This window comes from Pseudophryne corroboree, chromosome 10 (assembly GCF_028390025.1).
Source record: "Pseudophryne corroboree isolate aPseCor3 chromosome 10, aPseCor3.hap2, whole genome shotgun sequence".
In the NCBI taxonomy this organism is placed as follows: domain Eukaryota; kingdom Metazoa; phylum Chordata; class Amphibia; order Anura; family Myobatrachidae; genus Pseudophryne; species Pseudophryne corroboree.
The window spans coordinates 343,645,916-343,673,194 of record NC_086453.1 but is presented as its reverse complement, the minus strand read 5'-3'; the positions used below and the strand labels follow the sequence as shown (position 1 = coordinate 343,673,194).

At 43.9% G+C, this 27,279-nt stretch overlaps 1 protein-coding gene across 1 annotated transcript in view; it reads left to right on the top strand.

The window, feature by feature from the left end:
- Positions 1–27,072, top strand: part of ST14 (ST14 transmembrane serine protease matriptase) — a 48,559-nt gene extending 21,487 nt beyond the window's left edge. The window contains exons 2-19 of the mRNA XM_063943634.1: positions 5,107–5,266; positions 5,371–5,498; positions 9,500–9,570; positions 10,889–11,040; positions 13,499–13,534; positions 14,405–14,645; positions 14,804–14,943; positions 16,013–16,110; positions 16,588–16,697; positions 16,957–17,087; positions 17,447–17,551; positions 18,896–19,006; positions 19,092–19,205; positions 19,349–19,477; positions 21,348–21,534; positions 21,771–22,048; positions 22,575–22,711; positions 24,167–27,072. Of these exons, the coding sequence (XP_063799704.1) occupies positions 5,107–5,266; positions 5,371–5,498; positions 9,500–9,570; positions 10,889–11,040; positions 13,499–13,534; positions 14,405–14,645; positions 14,804–14,943; positions 16,013–16,110; positions 16,588–16,697; positions 16,957–17,087; positions 17,447–17,551; positions 18,896–19,006; positions 19,092–19,205; positions 19,349–19,477; positions 21,348–21,534; positions 21,771–22,048; positions 22,575–22,711; positions 24,167–24,328 (2,490 nt within the window). The 3' untranslated portion in view covers positions 24,329–27,072. The remainder of the gene's footprint in view (positions 1–5,106; positions 5,267–5,370; positions 5,499–9,499; positions 9,571–10,888; positions 11,041–13,498; positions 13,535–14,404; positions 14,646–14,803; positions 14,944–16,012; positions 16,111–16,587; positions 16,698–16,956; positions 17,088–17,446; positions 17,552–18,895; positions 19,007–19,091; positions 19,206–19,348; positions 19,478–21,347; positions 21,535–21,770; positions 22,049–22,574; positions 22,712–24,166) is intronic.
- The last annotated feature ends 207 nt before the right edge of the window (positions 27,073–27,279 follow it).

The following is a 27,279-nucleotide window of genomic DNA, read 5'->3' as shown; positions in this document are numbered from 1 at the left end:
AATAATGACCTCTAGTGTCTGACAGGTGCGCCGGATGCAGCGGACGCCAAATTTTTTCCCTCTTCCTTCTGCGCATGCATTTTTCGCATTGCGTACGCATCCTGGGGGTAATTCAGAGTTGATCGCAGCAGCAAATTTGTTGGCAGTTGGGCAAAACCATGGGGGTCATTCCGACCCGTTCGCATGCAGCGGTTCTTCGCTGCGGTGCGAACGGGTAGGAATTGTGCATGCGCGGCGGACGCATTGTGCACGCATGTCGTCGCCAGGCAATGGTGCCGCCAGCGAGAAATGTGATCGCAGCGGCGATCGCCAGAAGACGTACAGGCGGGAGGCGTTTCGGGGTGGATACTCACCGTTTTCCAGGCGTGGTGAGTCCAACACAGGCGTGTTAATGCGTTTGGAGGGCGGATGTCTGACGTCTAGACCGGGACCTTCATCTCTGGATCTGTCACACAGGGTAAGTAACTAATACGCTGGTCTTGTTTTACTTGAAACTTTTTTAGCATAGCAGCGCTGCACAAGCGATCGCAGCCCTGCTATGCTAAAATACACTCCCCCATAGATGGCGTCAGGTTGATCGCACGAGCAGCAAAAAGTTGCTACGTGAGATCAACTCGGAATGATCCCCCATGTGCACTGCAGGTGGGGTAACATGTGCAGAGAGAGTTAGATTTGGGTGGGGTATTTTGTTTCTGTGCAGGGTAAATATTGGCTGCTTTATTTTTACACTGCAATTTAGATTTCAGTTTGAACACAGCCCACCCAAATTTAACTCTCTCTGCACATGTTACATCTGCCCCACCTGCAGTGCACATGGTTTTGCTCAACTGCTAACAAACTTGCTGCTGCGATCAACTCTGAATTAGGCACCCTGTCGGAGCCGCGATTGACAATGTATCTGACGTTCCTGCGTTTGAATCCGCTCCTAAATGTTCTAATGGATTTGTGGTCCTTAAGGCATCACATGTAGCACAATGGTGTTGACTTACACTTTGTTACACAAGAAACAAAGGCCCTCATTCCGAGTTGTTCGTTCGCTAGCTGCTTTTAGCAGCATTGCACACGCTAGGCCGTCGCCCTCTGGGAGTGTATTTTAGCTTAGCAGAATAGCGAACGAAAGATTAGCAGAACTGCTAATAAATAATTCCTTGCAGTTTCTGAGTAGCTCCAGACCTACTCACAGATTGCGATCAGCTCAGTCGTTTAGTTCCTGGTTTGACGTCCCAAACACGCCCTGCGTTCGGCCATCCACTCCCCCGTTTCTCCAGACACTCCCGCGTTTTTTAGCACACTCCCGGAAAACGCTCAGTTACCACCCAGAAACGCCCCTTTTCTGTCAATCACTCACCGATCAGCAGTGCGACTGAAAAGCGCCGCAGGATCCACAGCAAATCTACCAAGTTTTTAGTTAAATAACTAAGCGCATGCGCCCTGCGTGCCTTGCGTATGCGCATTTTGCAACAAATCGCAGCATAGCGAAAATCGGCAATGAGCGAACAACTCGGAATGACCCCCAAAGGCAACTCTTACAATGCCCACAATTTCCCACAAATTGTAATAAATACACACTAGAAATTGTTCTGTAAATACATTAATTCTGCTGACCATGGTGGCCTGCAAGCAGAGCACACCATTCCTGGGGAGCTGGGTTCCGTTCTGTGTGTGCCTGCGTAGTTCTGATCACAGTGCCTGTAGCGGAGGGAAGGTTTATGAGGTAATGAAATGTACACTGTGATGTAAGTCCTATGTTTGGGTGAGCATGAGTAGGACAGAAGTGGGCGTATTCACATGTGTGCTGGTGAAACTGTGTCACTGACGGATGTAAAGCAGTTTCTGTGTGAGTCGCATTCCCAGGGTGAACGCAGTGTCTTACTGTGATGTAATCTGCCCTGGTGTGTAACACAGTGTGTGTAATCACTGAAAGGCATTGTTACCCAGCACAGCTGATTTATTACTGACGGTTTATGAAGCGCAAGCATATTACATAGCACCTGTATTACATACCGTATATGTTCATGGAATCCTAACACGAGGAAACTACATGTAGCGACTTGAAATAAAGCGTATGTACTACCCTGTTCAGAGGAGCTTACAATTTAAAATGTATGCTGAACGCCTGATTAAATAAGGCTAGGTATATAGGGACCGCAAAAAAGGGTTTATGACTTTATGATAGCGGTGTGGTAGAAATTGTTCTTCAGAATGGCGGCATAGATGGGAGGTCGGCATTCACATATTGCAGACATTGTGGATGTCAACAGGCAGTGTTCCAAGCCTGGCATGGTATCCAGATGATGGAAGATAGACAGTAAATAGGCAGGAGGCCAGTAGGTCGACAGTTAAATGGTCGAAATAGACTTAGAGCGACAGGGACAAGCAAATGGTCAATACAGAAAAGGTTGACGCATGATTTTTAGGGTGAGAGCTAGAGTTGGATGCTAGGGGAGGGTTAGTCTTTGGGTTAAAAAAAAGAAAATATTTTTTTTTTTTTCTGTGGCGACCATTTACATGTCGTCCTAAGTCAATTTAACTGTTGACCTTTTGATCTCATTGATTGTTGACCTACACCTGCCGAGCATGCGGGCTTCTGTAGCTGAGGTGAGTATGCCTGATCATAACCCAAAAACCATCCCTCTGCACTCCAAATGTCGACATTTTGGCTGTATACTGATGATATATAATATGTGGCAGGAAAAGGTAAGTTGCCGCTTTGCTATGTCACATGGTGAAGCACCAGGCTACATCTATGGTTTGCAGCATTACTTCCTCTAGCGTTGTTTGGTGCATAGTTCACCATTACAGACGGACAGATATATGGATGGGCCCCCAGCTAGCCGCCCCCCATAGCAAGCAGCGCCGTCGGCTGTGATTAGTAGACTTAACCCGTTACAGAAACGCGTACATGGAGGTGGGGGACTGTCTCTGCGCTGTTTATCTAACGGCCTCCCCGCTAGGCTGAGACAAGCTAGGTTGGGCCTGCCTTCCAATGAACTGCACCATGCTCTGGGGTATAACATCTACTGACATGAGGGGTTATAAATCCTGGAGCCACCTACCAATTAGGCCAATCCCCTCTACGCAACCTGCACCAATACTACTGCCTGTCTGTCGGAGTGCAATGCAGGAGCAGATAGTCTGAAAAGTCAGTGCAGTGTGTAACAAACTTGGTATATATCTATCTATCTATCTATCTATCTATCTATCTATCTATCAAGCGGATCGGCACTCACCTAGCTGGTGATAACATGCTCCGGTGCCCTCTGGAAATCCATTTCTAACAACAACTCTAATCCATACAGCGGCACTCGGAGGCTTGTGCAAAATTGTAAAAAGTGCTTTTAATGGATCATAGTTACAATTTGCATTCCATCCATTAAAAGCACTTTTTACAATTTTGCACAAGCCTCCGAGTGCCGCTGTATGGATTAGAGTTGTTGATTGATATATATATATATATATATATATATATATATATATATATATATATATATATATATATATATACACACACACACTATATATATATATATATATATATATATATATATATATATATATATATATATATATATATATATATATATATATATATATTGGCCCCTTGCCATATCCTCCTGCCCAATAAGGTGGCAACAGTACCCCCATCCTCCTTGTGATCCCAAAGTACTTACCGTGGCAGCCTGCTTCTGTTACGGCTCTACGTTCTGCGTGCACAGACTGCATACAGCGGGGAGCGACTCACTAGTGCCAAATACACATTTATATGCCCCCAGCAGTACCAGATACACATATGCCCCCAGCAGTGCAGTGCCAGATACACATTATATGTCCCCAGCAGTGCCAGATACATATTATATTCCCGCACAGTGCCAGATGCACATTATATGTCCCCAGCAGTGCCAGATACATATTATATTCCCGCACAGTGCCAGATGCACATTATATGTCCCCAGCAGTGCCAGATACATATTATATTCCCGCACAGTGCCAGATGCACATGATATGCCCCCAGTAGTGCAGTGCCAGATACACATGATATGCCCCCAGCAGTGCCAGATACACATGATATGCCCCACCCATGCATATAATGTCACCTGTTTATATAATGCCCCCTCAGTATATAATGCCACCCCCAGATATATAATGCCCCCAATGCTCTCACCTTGCAGGTTGGGGCGTAGTTGATGCAGAGCCTGCACCAGGAGGTGTAGAACTCCAGCAGCCAGGATGTAGAGTTGTAAAGGACACGATTCACCGAGTTCCGCTCCAGCAGAGAGATTTCCGCCTCTTGCTGCCCGTACAGCAATTTCTCCACCGCCAACTGCATCCCAATCCCGACCAGGAGCAGCACTGACCGCATGTGACGATGAGGGGGAGTGCTGTGAGCGGGCCAAACGAAAGTATGTGCGCACACATAGTTTAGCTTTGGTCTACCCACAGCACTCCCCCCCTCGTCCTCACACAGCCACCGCTAGGAGGCGGGACGCGGGACAGATGCTGCTGCTGTAGGGACCTGGCTTCATGCTCCAATATGGCGGTGAGAGATAGCGGCGCCCATTAAGTGTGGCGCCCTGATCGGCCACTCTATTGAAACGTGCCTGGAACTAGCCCTGTGGAGAGCAGGTGTGCAGTGGTGTGTGGACACGACCACCAGCTTAAAGAACCTCACTTATTTGTGTGGAGACATCTAGAGCATGGGTCTTCAACCTGTGGCCCTCCAGCTGCTGCGGAACTACACATCCCACTATGCCCTGCCACAGTTTTGCTATTAAGGCATGGTAAAACTGAGGCAGGGCATGCTGGGATGTGTAGTTCCGCAGCAGCTGGAGGGCCACAGGTTGAAGACCTATGATCTAGAGGTTTGGGGATATGGACACCCGCTGATAGGTGTGGAAGTTACTTCACAAAGGTTTTCTCAGGAATGGTTTGTATTTCTGGAGACTCTGCGGCCGAATGCTGTGTAAGGCAGAAACCAGTGCACCATTGGGGTTTATCCGTCCGTCAGTAGAGCAGGCCTGTGACTGGGTACTATAAGGCATTGTACAGAGAAGGTTCTGTTAGGGCCCCATCCGGTTACTCCATGCTCACCCTGTTTCTTTTCTTTAGAGCCTCAATGGATTTGAAGAGATGGTGGAATTTCTTCCGGCCACGAACACGAAGAAGGTGGAGAAGATGCCCCTCAAGCAGAAGCTGATTATTGCTGGTGTGGTGGTGGGGGCAGCACTGCTTTCGCTCACCGCCGGCCTCCTCGTGTGGCACTTTGCATGTAAGGATGTTATGTCTTCCTGTATTGTGGAATGATTCTACTGCATTTATAATACAAGTACAAATACTGAGCACTGGATCCTGCCCCTCTCTTCTGTCCTTCAGATCGGAATGCCCCCGTACAGAAGGTTTACTCCGGTTACTTGACTGTTACGAATTATAACTTCATTGAAGCTTACGAGAACCCATCGTCTCCGGAGTTTGCAGAACTCTCTTCCAAAGTCATTGATATGGTAAATTGATTTCTTCCTTGGAGCTTGTTTATAGTTTATACAATGAACCCCAGGGGCTGGTAGATCTGTGGGGGGCAACCACAACACTGGTCCATGAGCTGCGTCACATCCCTAAAAGACTGTTTTAGGTATAGAACGTGGGGTCTGGCAGAACCAGATTATCAATGGGGGTCGGGGGTATTGGTAGTACAGCAAGCCTCCCCACGTGTACCTGGTAGCTGGTACACATGGCACTACAGAACTGCAGGAGTCAATTCTTCTCTCTTTTTTTTTTTATATTTACCCCTTTTTTATAAAAAAATATTTTTGAGTTTTCAAATTAACGACAAGACAAAAGGCACAAAAAGTTGACGACAGACAATGGAAAAGGGGAGGGGGCAGGGGAGGGAGAAAGTGGTGGTGGCTAAGGTATATAGAGGTGTTGGTACCCAACGTAATAAAACAAACGCCTGATTCAGCTGAGCATCTCCAAAGCTCCAACATATACAACAAAATAGTCACCATGCATTATAAGAGGTAGCATCAAAGAAGTCTGTAATGTGTTGGCGTGTCGGACCATCTAAATAGTTGAGATAAGGGCTCCATGTTTCATAGAAAAGTGCTGCCTTCCTATCTATTTCTGGAAGGGGAAGCAGTCATGATCGGTATCCGTTTGATAGATAGACAGTGTCTAGTTAGACAGTCAATAGATAGACACCATATGTTAGACAGACATTAGGTTGGTAGGGTCAAAAGGTCGACAGGTCAAAAGGTCGACAGGTCAAAAGGTCGACATGAAAATGGTCGACCTAAAACAGATAGACAAATGTGTTTTTTTTTATGTAACATGTTTTTGGACTATTTCATACTTTCTCTATCCATGTCGGCATAGAGTTGGTTATAAACCTTGCAGCGAGCCACCGTGCCCGAAGCGTGGCGAGCGCATGCCTTTCTACAATTGGGGGTCCCAGATGACAAAACTATCCACACAAACCACAAAAATGCAAAAAAAATATGGTGTCGACCTTTTCCATGTCGACCTTTTGACCCGTCGACCTTTTGACCCTGTCGACCTAATGTCTGCTAACATATGGCGTCTATCTATTGACTGTCTAACTAGACACTATCTATCTTTCATACCGGAACCGTCATGATCATGGCTGCCGGTGTCCTGGCATTCAGAATACAGACGCCGGAATACCGACCCTGGTGGTCATTCCGAGTTGATCGCACGTAGCAACTTTTTGCTGCTTGTGCGATCAACTAGATGCCGCCTATGGGGGAGTGTATTTTAGCATAGCAGGGCTGCGATCGCTTGTGCACCCGAGCTCAGTAAAACAAGACCAGGGTCAGACTTGCTTACCCTGTGCGACGGATCCAGCTACGAAGGTCCCGGGATTGACGTCAGACATCCGCCCTCCAAACGCCTGGACACATCTGCGTTCGGCTCTCCACGCCCGGAAAACGGTGAGTATCTGCCCCGGAACACCTCCCCGCTGTCAGTCTTCTTGCGATCGCGCTAGCGATCACTTTCTTCTCTCTTCTTGTCATTGCCCGGCAACGGCTGTCACTGGGCAACGACGTGCGTGCGCATTGCGGGCGCCGTACATGCGTAGTTCTGACCCGTTCGCACCGCAGCGAAGAACCCCTGTGTGCGAATGGGTCTGAATGATCCCCCTATTCTGAATGCAGACACAGGTAAGCCATGGTGTTGGGGTGGGGGTAGAGTTTAGGTATAGGCTGCGCCCCAAGGGGTAAGGGTTAGGCACCAAGGGGGAAGGGTTAGGTTTAGGCAGCAGGGACACAGGGTTAGATTTAAGCACCTCCGGGGGAATTTAGCGTTGGGCACCAAGGTGAGAGGATAGGGTTAGGCTTTGGGTAGGGAGGGTTAGGGGGATGGGGAGAGGGGAGAACACCCATTACTCACGCCTGTTGGTTTCTTCAAAATCGGGATCCCGGCGATGATATTTAGAGCGCCGGGATCTCATACTGATCCCTCTGGTAGGGCAGACTGTCACTCAAAATAGAGGGTATTCAGTAATGATGTCTTCAAGTGTTCTAAACATGGGGTGGGGGGTGTGTGGGGGGGTTTGGGCTCGAGATCCACTGAGTTCAAATAACTTTATAAGCTCGAGTCAGTATGATATAAGTAAGAGGAGTAAAGCTTTTTACCGTGGAAGGCAGGTGCCAACTCTCTGTCTCCAGACGTAGACCCAGCAATGCTACAGATGTGAAGGGAAGCCAAAGGGAAAATTAAGAATTCATGAAACTCAGCAGCTTGTACCAAATATTTTGCACCTTAGGAGGACACTGCCAGACGTGATGCCAGAAAAGTGCTGTGGGGGTGTCACTCTTAGTCGGGACCATATGTCTTTTCTGGCCCTGTAAATGATATGCTCTATGCAGAATTTTTATATGTATTTCCTGTAACTGGGAGGAGTAAAGAGATTAGTATCATAGGCAGGGGCTGCAAAATCTCTTTGGCCGACAAACCAGTTGCCAGGTCCAAAGACCATTTAACCAATGTAGGTTTCTAACCCTTGCCATCATCTATGGAAAGAAGATCTCTATATAACCATTTTTGATACGCGAGCCAGCAACGGGGAGCGGGGGTCAACCTCGTGTCCAGCATCAAAAGGAGGGGGCAACGATTGGGCATGGTGTCGTTGCCGTACCAGGAGAAACATAAAAAAAAATCTGCTCGGGACACACCATGCCTCTCTACAAAACATGTAAACGACATCGCCGTACCCCTGGGTCAAAAATGTCCTTGATGGCACTTATGTACTTTAGGGTCAGTTGCAAAAATATTGCATTTTCCATTGGGGACAAGAATTTATTTCTCCCTGTTTTATATACTATTAAAATATATATTTTTTTAATAGAGATCAGCTGTTCGGTTTCCACCGATACCAACCCCACCTGTATTTCCAGGATTCAAGGCGAGCCGAGCCTGCCTGCCTGCCTCTGATCCCAAATCGAGGAAAAACCTTGAGATCCCATTGTTGCTTTGGGCGCCAGTTCCATTAAATTCAATGGACTGACCGCTGATTGGCTGAGAGAGCCGTCTGTCAGGGCTCTCAGCCAGTTAGCGCTTGTCCATGGAGTTTAATGGGCACAGTTGCTATTTTATACATGGTTTAGGTTTGTTTTTTTTGCACAACTTGTGAGTTAGTTCAATTGGTTATTGGTAATATGTTACTAATTAGCAAAACAATTTTAAACCGAAATAACTGCTGTGTGTTTGTGCTGCTGTTCTGCTGCTTAGTTTAGCCAGCCTTTGGCCTAGGTTTCTGAGCAATATTGTGAACTGGAAGGTGGTTGAAATTCACTGGAAATGACTGGAGGTTAATAATACTGTAGGAACAAAAAAGGCCCAAAGTGTGTGATTTTTACATGTTTTATTAAATTTAAAATCCAAAACATGAAGTTAATACAGATCCAAAGTCAAAACACGGGAGGTGATCAGCTGAAAGCAGTGCTGGAGAGTGACGTCCGTCTAATTCCAGTGCATCAAAAAATATACACTACGTATTTTCCTCTGTTTGGGGTTTTTGCATAAATGATTGTAGGCTGTCTGCAACTGAAAGTCTTGGGTCAGGATTGTTACCTCTAGGAACAGTATCTTACAGACTGGCCATTCTACTCTCCGACAAACCAATGGAAAGCGTCTCCCACTTTTCTATCTCCTGCTAATGTCGCTTTTCTGGAAAGTTGCTACAATCCTGTTTTATTACAGTCACAAATAATATAATGTAATAAACCATCAGAGTATATGGGGTAGATACTATATAAAGGAGGAGGGAAGGGATGGGATTTGACGCTGATATATTAAATGTGCCGTTTCCATTTGTACAAAGTGTTCCTTTTACACCAGATATCTGTGTGACAGAACAGGACCCCAGGGCTTCTGTTAGGGAGTAGTTTTGGGGACCTGTATAAAAGTCTCCTAATGGGGGTCAGACCCTCCTTAGTTCTGCACAGAATGTTGACCGGTTTCTTTATCTGTCCCGTTTCTATAGCTACAAAATACTTATAAAGCTGACCCAGCCATCGGCCCATACTTTGTTCAGTGCAACGTTACCGCATTCAGGTGAGTGTGACAGTCCCTTATTTTTACAGACACATTGGGTGTTTCTTTGCACTGTTTCGTATGTATGTATGTATGTATGTATTGTATATACACTCACTTTTTCCAGCACACAGAAAAAGAAAAAATAGCACTCACGTTTTGATGAAAAAAGGAGGTTCTTTTTATTCTTACAGATCCATAGAAGTCTGTATGTCTGCTGCAGCCTGACAGCTGTTTCAACCACAAAACAGCCCCTGAAAAACACCCACTGTGTTGTGGCTGAAACAGCTGTCTGGCTGCAGCTGACATATGGACTTCTATGGATCTGTAAGAATAAATTATACACATTCATTATGGTTTTGGCGATCTGCGGACACGAGCTACACATTACAATCCATCTTCATCGTTGTGTGTATGGAAGCACGTATTCTGCCACGCCAGACCACAAACTCCAAACGGAGGCCCATTGGCGAATGTAATGCAGAAAAAGTCTGTAGCCATCGAGCTAAAGACTTTTCTTATTTCTTAACCTTCTTGACATTTTCTAGCTTTTCTAGAAGACTATATAGGGGAGATGTATCAAAGCTTGGAGAGATGGATGTATGTATGTATGTATGTATGTATGTATGTATGTATTTATTTGGTAGCCCCCAGGTTAATTTTGACGGCGAGCTGCTCCACTGTAGCATGTTGGTCGGCCCTCACGCACGTTCCTGGCCAACATTCACCTCTTACATCAATGGCAAGTTCCACGTCTGTTATTGACAATGGTGCCATTTGTCCAGTCACGATACACCCTCACCACAGCAGCATGGGAACAGTTTACAAACTGCGCTGTGTCAGAAATACCGCCACCCTTGTCCCGAAAGCCGATAATCAGTTTTTAGCAACTCTGATAAATCGCCCCTTTTACCCATGACAGCAACGAGTGATATGTGTGCAGATGGTCAATCACACACCTTATATACCCACCAAGCCAGCGCACAACACGTGACGTTCTTCATGTGCTACGCGCTGCCGATGTCAAATGTACAGCAGGAGGTGGTCATAATAACGATATTTGAGATATATATAAAATTACTATATATTTTCCTCTTACATCCTCTTTGAGGAACATTACTAACCTTGGGGTATAGGGGGCCCAGTGCAGGATTTGGCACGCAAATTGCTACAGCTTGTTTGCAATGAGCTCATTGGTTAATTAGACTAATTAAAGACAAAGTGTCTGGTTCTTGTCTTTCACGAGATTTAATTTGGTGCATCTGACATGATGTGATTATTTCCTAAATCAGTGCATCAATTACGATTAATATATAATCTGTCTTTCTCCATTGTACAGTGAGGGCAGTGTCATCAGCTATTACTGGTCTGAGTTCTCCGTTCCAGCTTACCGGGAGTCCGCTCTGGACAAAGCCATGTCTAATCTCAAAGTGCAGACTACCATACTGCGGCGGCAAACCACTCTGGCAGTTGGCTCCTTCGTGGCGTACCGTAAGCAGTGTTCTCATTGTTCATCACATGTGTAATATCATTTACCTGTTATAGTTATATTTATATTGCATATGTAAATAAAACAACCTAATACAGATGTGTCGGCATACATCTATCCTCAAATAGCGCCAGTTAGCCCAGTTTGGCGCGTCGCAGACTTTGCCATTTGGCCGTGCAATGTGCCCTTTTTAGAAAAAGAAAATAGGCGTCTTAGGGGGACATTTACTAAGCAGTGATAAGAGCGGAGAAGTGAGCCAGTGGAGAAGTTGCCCCATCAACCAATCAGCAGCTCTGTATAATTGTATAGTATGCAAATTATAGATGTTACTTCAGTGCTGATTGGTTGCCATGGGCAACTTCTCCACTGGATCACCTCTCCACTCTTATCACTGCTTAGTAAATGTCCCCCTTAATCTGCTACTTTTATAATGAATCTTTTGTGTCAAAAATACTAATCCGAAGTATTTGGGCAGCACAGATGGTGTAATGGTTAGCATTACTGCCTCACAGCACTGAGGTCATGGGTTTGATTCCCACCATGGCCGTAACTGTGTGGAGTTTGTATATTCTCCCCATACTTGCGAGGGTTTCCTCCGGGTACTCCGGTTTCCTACCACACTCCAAAAATATATACTGGTAGGTTAATTGGATACCAACAAAATTGAACCCTAGTGTGTAAGAGTGTAATTGTGTGTATGTGGTAGGGGATATAGGGGTCTATTTACTAAGCCTTCGCTGGAGATAGTGCCAACCAATCTGCTCCTAACTGTCATTTGTCAAACACAGCCTGTGACATGACAGTTAGGAGCTGATTGGCTGGTACTTTATCTCTGTCTACTTTATCTACATCCAAGGCTTAGTAAATAGACCTCTTAGACTGTAAGCTCCACTGGGGCAGGGACTGATGTGAATGACCGTAATGCGCTGCAAAATATGTGTGTGCTATATAAATAACTGGTAATAAATACATATTGAGTACACTTAGGGGGAATTCTATCAAACCTGAGAGAGAAAGCACCAACCAATCTGCTCCTAACTGTCACTTTGCCGGCTGTGTTTTAAAAAAAATGACAGCAGCTGATTGGTTGGTACTTAATAATAATAATAATAATAATAATAATTATTATTACCAGTTATTTATATAGAGCACACATATTCCGCAGCGCTTTACAGAGAATATTTGGCCATTCACATCAGTCCCTGCCCCAATGGAGCTTACAATCTATATTCCCTATCACATGTACACGCACACACATTCACGCTAGGGTTAATTTTGTTTGGAGCCAATTAACCTGCCAGTATATTTTTGTATTGTGGGAGGAAACCGGAGTACCCGGAGGAAACCCACGCAAGTACGGGGAGAATATACAAACTCCACACATTTAGGGCCATGATGGGAATCGAACCCATGACCTCAGTGCTGTGAGGCAGTAATGCTAACCACTACACCATCCGTGCTGCCCTATCTCTCCAAGGTCTGATTCATCTTCCCCCCATAGCAAATGAAAGGGCCCATATATCAACGAGTGAGTAAAGCTCTTTGTGAATGATACGTCATTGCGCATGATAAATGGTGCCCCAGCCAATCAGCTCGCATCTGTCATTTTTTCAAACACGTGACAGTTGTGAGATGATTGGCTGGAGCACCATTTATAATATGCAATGGGATTTATCCTTTACACCTTTTACAACGAGTAAATGAGCCCCACAGAATGAAAACTGAGACAAAAGTTTGCAGCCACGGGAATGGCTGCCGGTGGTGGAGCATCCGGCGTCTCGTGCCATATGGCTCAGAAAGGATGGGAGTATGAGGACACCTCTGTAATTCATTTTTCAGGATTAATCCTAATATAAAATAAAACACAGAATTTCCGTGGCGCAATTTTAGGATCCCTTTTTGTAAAATGGCAAAATTCCTACAGTTTGTACAATGACTTACACATTAACACACATGTACTGTACTGTAGAATGGCTGTGTGTTCTCAAGCTTTGTATAGTACCCCAAGAAGGGGAATAGGCTTTGCTCGCCACCTACTGGCCAGGACTGGTATGGGAGTTTTGTGCTTCTCACCCTGAAGTAATGCTTATTAATGGATTAATGTCTAGACTCCTACAGTACATACCACAATTGTGTGAATTGTAAATTAGAGCTATGTGTGCTTGCAGAACAATCTATAGCTGATCTTCTTCTTCTTCTTTTTTTTTTTTTAATACACCGAAAGAGATGCATTAATTACGATTGTTCCATCTTACCACTCACCAATTAAACTTGTTTTAAGTATAATGTTCCAATATGGGTGATCATATTTCTGAAAGACCTGTTATACTGCACCACTTTAGATCCTTAGTGCACGGCGTGTGTAGTGGTCAGTAGAACATCTTATCGAACATGATCATATTGTGGGGAACAGAGTTCATGATACAATAAATAAAGTGACCTTTTCATTTGTTTTTCCAGCTGTGGAAGTGAGTACAGCAAGGAGTTTCCGCGACAGTGAGTGTTGGACGTTTTGTATACTTTTACTGATATCACCTGTTGTACTTGGCACGGTTGCTGTTTATGTTTATGGGTAAAGGAGTGGAAGTTGTGGCCACTAAGTGTCCCTGCTTTCATGTTTGTGGCTTTTGTTTGGAGCTTATTTTGCTGAAACAGCTTCTACATACCAGCGTTAGTGCCCCATTTTTATGCCCACACAAAATCTTTAAGGAATCAATCCCGTTATTTATTTTTGATCCTTTTTTTTTTTTTTTTTATATATAATATAAATTGCTGGGGCAGATTAAAAGTAGAATCTATGGAATCACCATTTTCCTTGGTGTGTTTCTTCAGGCTCGTATTGATTGCTTAAAATTCATAAAAGTGTCTCATAACATGATTACTAAGGCAACCACAGTCACAGGACACACATTGTATTGAGCAGAGGTGCTTCGGAGTGCCCCCTGACTGCTCTGTGTGCAGCAAAATCATCTTCTCCTACCTATGCCTTCACATTACACGTTGATAGATTGTGACTGGCTGCCACACGCAGGGCACTAGTGTGCGATTTAGATTTGGGTGGATCAGGCCAGAGTAATTAGTAGCTGCAAGCCATCCCCCCCCCCCCCCCCCCCCCAATGGCCACATTTTTCTTCCTATCCAGGGAAGTTTTGAAAAGAAGATAATAATTTGTAGGAGGACAGCTAAGAATAAATATCTGATACATGATTTAAAGGGTTCTTGCTATCTAAAACCAAAAACACTTATGTGGGATTGCTGCTCTTAATATAAATATATATATATATATATATATATAATTATACACACCCACACCCACACACACACATATAACATTTCTGAGATATTTCTTTGTCTGATTCCCAATAGACTACTGCAGTTTTTCCCTGCACTCCAGCCCTGGAGAAATTACCTCATTTTCCACGCCTGGATTCCCCAACTCGCCGTACCCAGCCAACGCTAGGTGCCGGTGGGCCCTCCGGGCAGATGCAGGTCACATGATCCTCCTTCATTTCAAAACCTTCAAGATGGAGGCCTGTAAAACACCCAATGGAGACTATGTAACGGTGTACGACTCCCTGACAGCGGTGGAGCCTCGCATCATGGTGAAGTGAGTACCGCAGCCATTTTCCCTTGGTTCTAGACTACATATAATAGCGCAGAGTGAGCGCTTGGAAAGACGCCCTTTGGCTCCAAGCTCTGGAAAAGTGGAGAATAAGAACCTGATCAATGTGAGACCGCTCATCCTCATCTGTTTCCCTTTTCCAGGCTATGCGGTAGCTACCCTCCTTCCTACAACCTGACCTTTGTATCCTCGCAAAACGTTATGTTGGTCACACTGGTCACAGACAACGTTGGAAAGCATCCTGGGTTTATGGCACAGTTCAACCAGATACAAAAGACCACACGTAAGATTTTTTTCATCTTAACCTTTATAAGAAGCGCCTGAAAAGTTTTTCGCTAATATGGCGTAACCGTCCAGTCAACCACAGAATAAGGCCTACAAGTGGCTCAGAACATTCATAAAATACATAAATGGTCCTACAGACCCATAATTTCCTGTTATGCCACCATTACCCCTGGTCTGAGATGTTTCCAGTCTGTTTCAATACAATGGAGGCTGGTATGCATAGGAAAAAACTAAAATCTCCCCTCCCAGTAATTTCCTTCCAGTTTTCTAGCAACTTCCAAATGTCTGTGCCAACATAGAAAAACTGTATTTCGTCCCACGTTAATTAGCGAATACAGTGTCCCCCAAATCTGTGGTAATGCAGGCAGAATGTTATCCAATCACATTCACGTTGCCATGGGATTGGGGGTGGTACCTACACCTTAAGTGAATCGCAGCTGATTGATTGACACATGCATGCTGGGATTTCCAATCCTGGGGAAACTGGGAAACGGGCCTTCAACAGCCCAAATGTGGGACCCTGACTCGAATGTACTGTAACCACAAACAGAATGGGCGCTGCTCTTAACTGTGTCTAATACAGAGGGCACAATATTTTAGACTGTTTTATATTCTATTTCAGTGAAACTGAAGAAATTTTATTAATAATAATAATAATAATAATAATAATAATAATAATAAACTTTATTTATAAGGCGCCACAAGTGGTCGGCAGCGCTGTACAGAGACAAAACAATAAGACAGTACAGGGTAAAGCAGTACAGCACAGAGAACAGTGCAATACAGTAGACAAGTAACAAATAGCACTACAAATGTATTATTTCAAGTCTTGATATTTAACACTCTACAAATAGAAAATATGAGGATCGGTTTTGATGTGTTTAATATATGTATATGTTAGTGGGTTGCTTGTTACCTGTAAATAACCCTGTTTTTGGGATTACGATTGGCCCTTGTTGAGGGCGTTCTGTAGTTACTCTGAGACTTTTGGAAGATGATGTAGTTTGGTTAGATCCAGTTCTGTTATAGAAGTCCTACACATGCGCTGACCTCTGCCTTTCTTCCAGTCTGCGGGGCGTCTATGAGAGAGGCTAGTGGAGAATTCGCCACCCCCTTCTACCCAGCACACTACCCACCAAACCGAGAATGCACGTGGGACATCCAGGTACATTTGGATTTGTGATTTATTTGATGTAAAGACCTCTTTTATTATAGGTGGTACCACACTTGTCTGTCCCTCTCCCTTTCTCAATTGATGCTCGTTTCTCTAAACAAAAAACAAACAAAAAGTCTGTAAGCAGCTCACCCCACTGGTGCCACCCTTCCCGGCCCCATGTGCCAGTCACTGGCATGTTAGCGATTGAGGACAATGTTTTGCTGTGAGACATGAACATATACCGTATGCTGTAAATTCCCAGCACATATAAGCTTCACTGTGCTTTTTATTGTTACATACACAGTTTTGCATGTTGTCACACTATTACAGATTAATGTCGACGTTGGAACTCCCAAAACCTTTTTATTTCACTTCTTCCAGCAAACTGTGGCTGGAGACCCCTGCTTATCCTGCTTGAAATAACTCATCATAGCTGATCTCCGTGATTTAGGGTGTTATCGTTTGTGGCTTTTTTTTATTTTGCAGGTTCCTGAGAATAAGTTTGTGAAAATCCAGTTCCTCATTTTCTACCTTCTTGAACCCGGAGTCCCCATCACCAGTTGCCCCAATGACTATGTGGAAGTCAATAATCAAAGGTCAGAATAATTATGTTTTTGTGATCCTTAGTGGCTGTTATGGAAGAGGGGGGAGAAGGAAGGGGCGGATGTCACACTGCACAGAACAGACTTCACAAAGAAAATAGTTACCATTTTGGGCATTTTCGTAACTTGATCTCACATTGTCAGAAGCCCATTACTGATCAGCTCTCTGATTCTACATGTTTATATATGGGTGTATAATCTATTTCCTAAATGTAAGAAGCGATTCTTCATCCTGACACCTTCTGTCTCACAGGTACTGCGGGGAACGAGCTCCATTTGTTGTTTCCAACAATAGTAGCAGAATTGTGGTAAAGTTCCGCTCTGATCAGTCCTACACGGACACTGGCTTCACGGCAAGATACCTGTCCTACGAGCCGAAAAACCGTGAGTATATGTTCATATTTCTAAGCACGGGTGTTAATACGTCCCCCAGCTTTCAACCACCTGCTGATTCATAGTGATGCTGTTATTGATTCTCCTATAATGGGGGGCTTACTATAACTGATTGGTTACTATGGGGAAACTTCTCCGCTGGTCCCACTACCCCAAATGATACTGCTTGATACATATTCCCCCTAGTCCCCATACTTGGAACGCTGTTACCAAGAGACATGTGGGTGGGACTTGTTCCTTATGCACCTATGTATAGGCATTAAATCACCGTTTCATGATGGAGGTTTTCTTCATAGACACCATATACTCCGCAACTCGGCTAATGACCCTGATTTCTTTGTTTGCCGCAGCCTGTCCTGACCAGTTCACATGCAAGAATGGGCGTTGTCTGGACACTGCCCGGCGGTGCGATGGGTGGAATGACTGCGGAGATTCCAGCGACGAAACAGCGTGCAGTGAGTATTTACAGTGCGGGTGTAATCCAAAGTGCTCATTATTCAGTGTTGCAATGAACAGCAAATGTACAGAACGGGATGCGGTTAGGTACTAGAACGGGGCGGTTAGCCCTGAATCTTAGCCCTAGCCACCACCCCAGGTGGGTTAGTGTAGGGCGCAGGGGAGGGGTAAAATGATTACCCTGTCATCTGTCTGCATTCTAATTGTCAGGGTGCTAGCGTTGGTCATGTGACCGCTGGCATCCGAACTGCCAATATAATGTATCACACCCGTACAGAACACCCGGGACTTCAAACCAAAATATGAATTAGTCATTACACACAGCTAAATGACACAACACGGTATACATAGCTCGGTTAGTAGGTGCAGGCAATGTTGGGTTAGTCCATCTTCTTAAGGTGCAATCAGGTCACATCTAGGGAGCTCCTCCCCCTTTTCTTCCGAAAAAGGCCTAGATCAGTGAAGTACGTTTGATAAAACTCTTTACTGCAGTTTTAGATTTCACCCATAGCTGCTATTGCAAGCCCTTTTTTATCCAGTAGGGGCAGTCTATTACCTCCCATTTAATGCAAATGGTTAGTCAGTATATGGAACAAAGATCACGTTCCAATAGCCTTAACCCATACTGGTTATATTTTACTTCACACAAGCAATAAAAAAAAAATAAAAAAAAAATAAAAAATAAAAAAAAAAAAAATATATATATATATATATATATATATATATATATATATATATATATTATTTTAAAGACACTTTTCTAACATCTACTAATATGTGAAAGATGGTACAGCAGAAAAATGGAGTCCGTTTAGTTATAACAGGTGTGGTATGCAAAGTCGGATTCAGAACGTCAACAGGTTCTGAATGTCAACAGCCTACAACCAGTAATGTTGACATGTTCATGCTGTTGATATTTTATATGGCCACATATTAACCTGGCGACTTTCTGAATGTCGTCACTCTGACCGGAACCCTATAGTACTACGGAGTGCAGTCATTTGTGAGCACATGACCACACCCGACCATCACAACCTCCATCACCCTAAACTTGGTGGTGTCTAGTGGCCAGCCCTCGGTAGAGTAGAGCAGTGTGCTGAAGCTTTGGTATTCGGGTTCCGCCTGGCTACAATGAGCAATTGACTCAAAGTCCGACTACACCTGAGTGTAGCATAAGAGGTTTGGGTCCCAGTTGTGCTACTGGAAGTTTTTTTTTTTCCAGTTTACAAAAGCACCTGGTAAAGGGTAAAAATTAAGACTTGCATATTTTCCATATTTCCACGTGCCACCATTTCCCAAAAAAATGAAAATAAAAAATAAAATCTTTCTTCACCTCATTCCAGCCTGCTCGGACCTACAATTCCGTTGTAAGACCAGTCAGTACTGCAAACCCCGCTTCTTCCTGTGTGACGGGGTGAATGACTGTGGTGACGGCACTGACGAGTTGGACTGTAGTAAGTATCTGTGACTCAGTGGCGGCGTTGGCTGTCCGTGTGTGATCCTCACTGTATTGTGATAGTTACCCCATCTATTTCCCAGAGTGCCCGGACAAGTATTTAAAATGTAGAAACGGTAAATGTATCCCAGAGGCCCAGAAGTGCGATAAGACCGATAACTGCGGTGACGGGACGGATGAGTCGCAGTGTAGCGAAGGTGAGTGACTATAGATTAATGATACTGTAATATATGTCATTCTTTATGTATAATGCTGACCTCATCATACAGCTCCAGACCTGTGTTTTAAACCTGTTCATTCTCTGGTGCAAGCCCAATAAGTGCCCCTTTTTTTGTTGCAGCTGTCGTCGTCAGTTGTACAGACTATACGTACAAGTGTCAGAATGGGCAGTGCATCACCAAGCTGAACCCGCAGTGTGACGGCGTGAACGACTGCTCGGACGGCTCAGACGAGAGTGCAGATTTATGCAGTAAGAAACTACTACTCTTCTCTATTCTATATTGATGCACCCTTGTAGGGCTGTGTTTGGCAGCATTGATACACTCTGGGGGGGCTTCAGGTGGTCCTGTAACCTTAGAGGGCTGCACCTTACTCTTGTTCTCCATTAAATCAATACGTTAATCAGTGAAAGAGGCTCCCATTTGTAATAACAGAGCAATCAGCATTTTTTTTTATTGTTTTTTTTTTTTTTTTTCTCTCTCGCCACTTTGACCTTAGCTAAAGTAGTGAGACATAGGGCGGGATGTAATGGAGATTGCCAGACGTACGGATGCCGGCCGATTTAATTTTCAGAGAATCCAATAGATCCGGCATAAAACGGGCATTTAGATCAGCATACACAGAAGATATTTGATCCCTAGAACCCAAGCACTGAACCAGTGATTTAACTGGAGAGGGAGATATTGCTGGAGGGGTCTCAAAATATTGGGCCTGAATAGCATGTCTGAGTTGTAAATACCTATAAAAGCAGTCTGATTTCCATCAGCAATTGAGCAAAGGATTTCAGTGCATCCTACATATATATTTGGCCCAGGGAGGTAACCCCATGCAAAATCCAAATATTATCTGTAGTAAGCTAATACAGTTCAGGGTACGGTGGATTAAACCATAAGGGCGAGCCATCATCTGTAACCGGATGATAGGTCTGCTTGGCCAGAAAACTCAACAGAGGGCCTGATTCAGATCTGATCGCTGGGATGCGTTTTTTGCTGTCCTGCAATCAGATAGTTGCCGCCTATAGCGGGAGTGTACATTCGCCGCGCAAGTGTGCGATCGCATGTGTACGCCGAGCTGCAAAAATCCACTGTGTGCAGTCTCCTCGCAGCCCAGAACTTACTCCTCCAGTGCGATGAGAACGGGCTGATCGGGGCCAGAGCTGACGTCACACACCCTCCCTGAAAACGCTTGGGCATGCCTGAGTTTTTCTGGACACTTCCAGTAAACGCTCAGTTGCCACCCACAAATGGCCTCTTCCTGTCGATCATCTTGCGAACGCCTGTGCGATTGGATTTTTCGCACCATCCCGTCACTGACCGGCGACGCCTGTTGTTGCTGTCCAGCTCTGTGCATGCGCAGTTGGAATCTGATCGCCCACTGTGCGAAAACGCACAGCAGCGGTCAGATCTGAATTACCCCCATAGTGTGCTCCTCCCAGGAGGAAGCCTAACCTGCTAGGTTTATCAATTGAGAGGCCATGCAGTATAAATGAAGGTTAGCGAGGCCTAAGCCACCAGACGCATTCGATCTAGATACAGTTTTAAGGGCTACTCGTGCTGGCCTGTCCCCCCATATGAAAGAGGAAAGCATACTCTCAATCCATGGGAAAAAAAACTTTTTTGGGAATGTAAATCGGTGAATACTGGAGAAAGATCAGTCAGCATTTTAAACAAGTGTTACAAGCTATAACAGACAAGTATGAGCACAAAGCAGGATGAGCAGAATGTAGTATATGCACCAATGGGATCCAGCCGTCTGACCGGAGTGCTGCATAGCTAGATTGGTCTAGTTTGGCCCATTCTGGTTGTCGTAAGGCACTGTAGCAGAGTGGCAGCTTCATCCTGTACATGTCCACCATAATGTGCATTGTGAAATCTAGGGTTTTTTTCCCCCCAAGCTTCGAGTTCTAAAACCTGGCGCTTCCAATCATGTTTATGCTCTAAATTTAAAAGGGCAATGCTTTTACTAGCCGTGTTTTGCTAGTAAAAGCATTTCCCTTTTAAATTTCGGGATTGAAAACCACCGGAAGTAAATAAACCACCTAGTGTTGTAACCATGATTACAGCACCGGGAATATGTTCCTTGCCTTTTTATAAATATGTTGTTCCTCTCATTTCTCTAAGATTGTGGGAAGCGTCCTTACAGCAGGAAAACCAGGATTGTGGGCGGTGTGAATGCAGACATTGGAGAGTGGCCCTGGCAGGTCAGTCTGCACACGACGAAGGATGGACATACATGTGGAGCTTCCCTGGTCTCCCCAACTATCTTACTGTGTGCGGCTCACTGCTTCCAGGACGCCCCCGGAATACGGTACTGGACCCATCTCTTTTCTCTTTTTCTCTCTTTTTCTCTCTTTTTCTCTCTTTTTTTTTTTTTATTATTTCCCCCCCCCCTCTTTTCTCTTCTCTTTTTCTCTTTTCTCCCCCCCCCCTCTCTCTCTCTCTCTCTCTCTCTCCATATAAGACACTCAATGTGAGCGAGAACGACACTCCGTGTATTATTACGTGACTCAGTTTTCTTTACTTATATGCGGTATTTTCTTACAGATATTCTGACCCAAGTGTGTGGACGGCCTATCTGGGGCTGCATGACCAGGGCACGCGGACCAGCAGCAAAGATGTCGTACAGAAGAAGATAAAGCGGATTGAGGCTAACAAAGGATTTAACGACTACACGTATGACAATGATATTGCAATGCTGGAGCTCGATTCTCCCGTGTCCTACACGGATTTTATTCAGCCCATCTGCATCCCAGAGAGTACCCACGTCTTCCCAGAGGGGAAAGCCATATTTGTGACTGGATGGGGTGCCTTAACGGAAGGAGGTGAGAATATTCATTACACACACGCTGGTGTATTCTATAATACGTGCAGGGACGAGAGCTGTGCATTGGGGTGCAGGGACGAGAGCTGTGCATTTGGGGGGGGCAGAAACAGAACTACATTTGAGGAATAAAGAGACTCTGCTGTGCGTTTGGGACGAAGGGAGGAGGAGCTGTGCATTTTGGGAGATGGGCGACTAAGCTTTGCATGATGGGGCGAGCGAGCTATATGTGCATTGGGAGAGAGAGAGCTAACTGGGAGATGTAGCATAAGATACTGGGTTTTAGGAACAGTAAGGGATCAGGAAGATTTGGGGCCAAATATAATGGGGTCAGAGTTTGAGAATGTGATTTATTTGTTTATTCCTTTTTGGTGTCTGTTTTTCTTTTAAAGGCAAACCCAACCTCTTTAAATTAGCCAAATATCAGCACTTTATCAGACTTTGGCCCTTAGTGTTGGGAATAAGGGACATTTATTGCATTGTTCATGTCCAATCCGCATTCAGTCCTGTACTTCTTTACCATGCAGGTTCTGGAGCCACCATACTGCAGAAAGCTGAAATCCGGGTCATTAATCAGACGGAGTGTAATAAACTTCTAGACGACCAGCTGACTCCTCGCATGATCTGTGCTGGATATGTCAGCGGGGGCATTGATGCTTGTCAGGTGAGCATGCACTTCATTACTGATATATATGTGTGTGTGTGTGTGTGTGTGTGTGTGTGTGTACGTACCAAGGAAGCTGTCAGCGCCACAGATGCAGTATCTCTAATATCAACACTAGTATTAGGACCAAACAGTAAATGACTAAAAAAACTAAAAAGAACTGCTTAGTGGGCACTCCCTATAGTTTATTAGGGCGTCAGCCTATTTACCTCAGGTAAGATAAGGCACTGGTATAGATGCCTTGAATAAAAGTGTGTGGACAGGGAATGAGGTATTACAGGCGACCACTGGTGCCAGATAATATTATAAAAACTAGGCAGTTTAGTAAAAAAGGAAAATCATTTATTTATGAAGCACTAAAACAAACCAGGGTCTTAAAAAGGTGGGAATTAATACAGAAAAAATACATACACAAAAACGCATAAAATACTCGTAAAAAAAAAACTCCAAGAGAAAAGGAGCATAAAAAGTAGGACATAAAATATACAGGAATAAAAGCAATCAAATTTCAAAGAAAAGAGGAGTAAATATCTTAACTTAGTGTTTGAGGTTAGATCAAGGTAGCACCCAATGCGTTTCGTCCTGTGTGGACTTCATCAAGGAGTGATTTGAGACTAGAGACAGCACTACTATATATACTCATCCTATGAAGGAAGTGGTGCTTACATCACTTCCTGTGGTTAATTAGTTAACAGATTCAAAAAACGACCATAAAGCATACTAAGACACAAATAAAATATACTTATACATATCAGAGCATCATATATTAAAAATGTTGTTTGAAAAATACAGTAAAACATGTGTAAGGCATGAAATATATCATATAGCCGTGGACTTCCTGTCCGGGCATTGTATGACCTCACATCCGCCCCACATCTGGTATCCATTTCTGCAGAGTGCGCATGCGCGCGCTCCGTATAGCGGGACGCGTCCGTTCTATTGAATGTGATCTTGGTTACGGCGAACCAGTTCTGCAGAGTGCGCATGCGCGCGCTCTGTATAGCGGGACACGTCCGTTCTATTGAAGGGGATCTTTATTGCTGCGGACCAGTTCCTTCATACGTGGAGCAGGAAACAGAGTCCTCTGTCTGCTAGTTCCTGCTACTATATGTGTTCTGTATTCACCGCGGCCATGTTTTTGGAGTCAGGATCGATCGCCTGGGACAGTTCCCCGAGTATAGTTTATTCTTGGATTTTGATCCTTGACTCACGGGTTAGCACAGCTCCATATTCAGACATGGATATATAAAAGCTACAATAAAAGGTAGAATCAGCAAATACGGCACAACAGTTTAAAAAAGGGGGGGACAAATATGAGTGTATACATAAAAAATGGATATAAGATGTAATACATAATATATATATATATATATATATGTGTGTGTGTGTTACTTAGTATTAGTCTTTGCAAATATGTATAATGTACCCATTTGTGTCCTGTGCACTTCCTTGTAGGGTGATTCCGGGGGGCCTCTGTCCAGCGTAGAGACTAACGGTAAGGTGTACCTGGCCGGCATAGTCAGCTGGGGAGAGGGATGTGCGCGGAGGAACAAGCCTGGTGTATACACAAAGGTCTCGGCAATGAGGAACTGGATAAAAGAGAAGACCGGTTTGTAATTTTTGGTCAACATTATTTTTTATTTTTTTTTAAAGAAAAGACAATGTATATTTTTTGGTTTATTTTTTAAATACATTTTTAAGAGTTTTTCACTCTGATCATCCTGTGATTTGAGACCATTGAAGATACTGCATTCATTTAATGGCCGTAATAGACGACTGTGAAATCTCAAGCCTTTTGTTACTTGATCTTGCCATTCTGCCATGTTGGATCTATATCGGAGAAGTCTGGACTACTGTGAGGTTCTGCCGATAATCCACTTTTACGTGAACAGTAATAATACGTGATGGTGGGAAACCCGTGGTTTGGAACTTTGTGAAACAAAATGGAGGGAAATTCTGACATTAATGCACTGCTGCGATCGTACCGGTGGACTGATCCACAAACACTCCCGAGTGGGGGAGAAAGGAACTTCTTGATGTTACTTACTGGGATTAAGCAAAATGGCGGCAAGCGGTGATGCGATTAAATGAGGGAAAAATCACGTTGCCATGCAGTATGCACCTACATAAATCCTCAAATTATTCATTTTATTTTGAGTCGTTTTAACAAATTTCCTGTGTTTTGGATGTGTAGCATTAATAAAATGTTTTTTTTTTGTTTTTTTTTAATGTATGTATTTTTAATTAACCGCTTCATCTCTGGTTTTTAGCTGGTACGATTTTCATTGTGATTGTAATACACTCCTTTTAGACCTATTCCCAAGTCTGGTGACTGCCTAATAACGTATGTATTATTATATTATATGTGTGATAGTCCCGCGTCAAATGTAAATTTTATTAAATAGAAAAAAAAATAGTTTTTGTATCCAGAGTCGTTATGGTAAAGTGACGCAACGCGTGTGTTGTGGATTGTGACTTTCATTTCCGTTGTTGCAGCAGTCTCGAGCAACCGATGTTCATTTCTGTGTTCTTCTCCATGTTTATAAATAAAAGAGTTTGGTGAAGATGCGTGTCCATGATGACCTCCCGTCGCGGAGAGACGGAATGGCCGTTTTTTATGGGATTGTTACTTTGACCTTGAAAAATGTTTTAGGTCACCAGAGCAGTCTTAACTTTTGACTGGTAGGGCTTGCTGGGAAATGTAGTTCCCCCAACAGCTGGGGAGCCACCGTTTGTTCATCTCCGTTCTACAATGGGTAATGGCTAACACTTGCTGCTTTGTAAAGATTCTGTTACACATTGTGCTCACGTTATTGTCTCATGTTTATAGCGGCGTGAGATTGGCATTGCCAAAATGTGCCTTATGTTAGGAATACATTTAGTTTAGAATAGAGAATGTTAGACTGTTCTGCACCTGTTGTCAATCCTCTTACTCTCACATCCTGGGATGCCCTCTTCAGCCAAGTACGCCAGCCGTGGCAGTGCCCCCTGGTGGCCATGTCGCAATGACGATTGCACAACATCTGGAGTTTTCCTTCCCTATTAATCCACAGAGTGCAAAGTTACTTTCTGTTGTGCTGAACCTGCTGATCTATTACTGATTATTGATCGGAGAGCCCATAATACCTGTCTCTTTAACTATGTTCAGTATAAGCCAAAGTAATGACACACGACTGCCAGAATACCATCTAGCCCAAGACTTGGCTCCTGTGTCTGTCACTCTGCAGGTCACGTAAAGAATTTTAGATTTGCACATTGCTTTGAAAATCTTCTATTGTAAACTATGTTAAGAGTACATAAAATATGATAAATTAGCAACTTGTGTCCTTTAAAAAAGATATAGGGTCTATTCATGAAGCAGTGAGCGGAGAGAAGTTGCCCATGGCAACCAATCAGGTGCTACGTATAATTTTATAGAATGTACTTATAAATGTTACATCAAAGCTGATTGGTTGCCATAGGTAATTTATCCACTGGCTCACTTCTCCAATCTTTTCACTGCTTCATGAATAGACCCCATGGTGGCTAAAAGATATTTTCTTGGGCTTTTTCACATTCAGCTTTCTTATGACAGGGAACTATGATGAACAAAAACCTAAAAATAATAAAAAAGAGTAATTGCACTATTTTCATACTTATTTACCTCTTATAACCATTGTACATGCAAAAGTTTCCAGATCATAATAGAACTTGGCATATTTGAGGTCCGTAGAATTCACTGTGTCGAGAGAAAACAAAGTTTTACTATTTTGGGGTGCGTGGTCCCCACATTCTTCCAGCAGTCAGGGGCTTCCTCATATAACACTGACCTGTTTCATACATAGCATTATAGAGGCTGCAGTCCTCTAGGCTCTGAGAAAGGATGCATTATTGTGATACTTTCCTTTAGAGGAACATTACACTTAAAGGAAATGAGACACTTGTAGACCTATTTGTGTAAGCAATTATTGTGTTATAAATTGGGGAGAAGAGTTTCGAGATGACTTTTCTAAGATTTCCAGGGTTGTGTATTGGTGGTATATTATGCAGAACATAGACAGGGCTCTGCAGGAATGATGGAGTTCTCCTCAACAGTCTTCCACGTTCTGGGAGTATCTGACTGCGCCTTCATGCAAGGTTCCGCACCACAGAAACGGGTGTGATCACTTCAGTATCGGAATAAATCCACATATATTGGGATTATCGGGCCCTAATCCCCCTTCGTGAGGGGATGCCTGGTAAATGTGAACAGTTTGTAGGGTTAGCCGGCTAGAATTGTGGAAAAAAAATGTTTTGTCAAAAAAATTTCACATTTTAGACCTTTTAAAATGTTTCTTTTGTATTTTATAAATTCTTCTATAAAATAAAATATCTGATTTTGTCATCGTGGTGAATAACGAAATCATTTTGTGTTCTTATGTCCTGATCTTTCTATGCGGACTCCGGCCATTCCTTGGTGTTTCTCCACGGCCAGCCTTCAGGGCCTCTTGGCTGGGGAGACTGAGTGATGGGTGGTCACAGTGGGGCAGATATATTAAACCTGAAGAAGTGATAAAGCAGTGATAAGTGGAAGTGATAACGCACCAGCC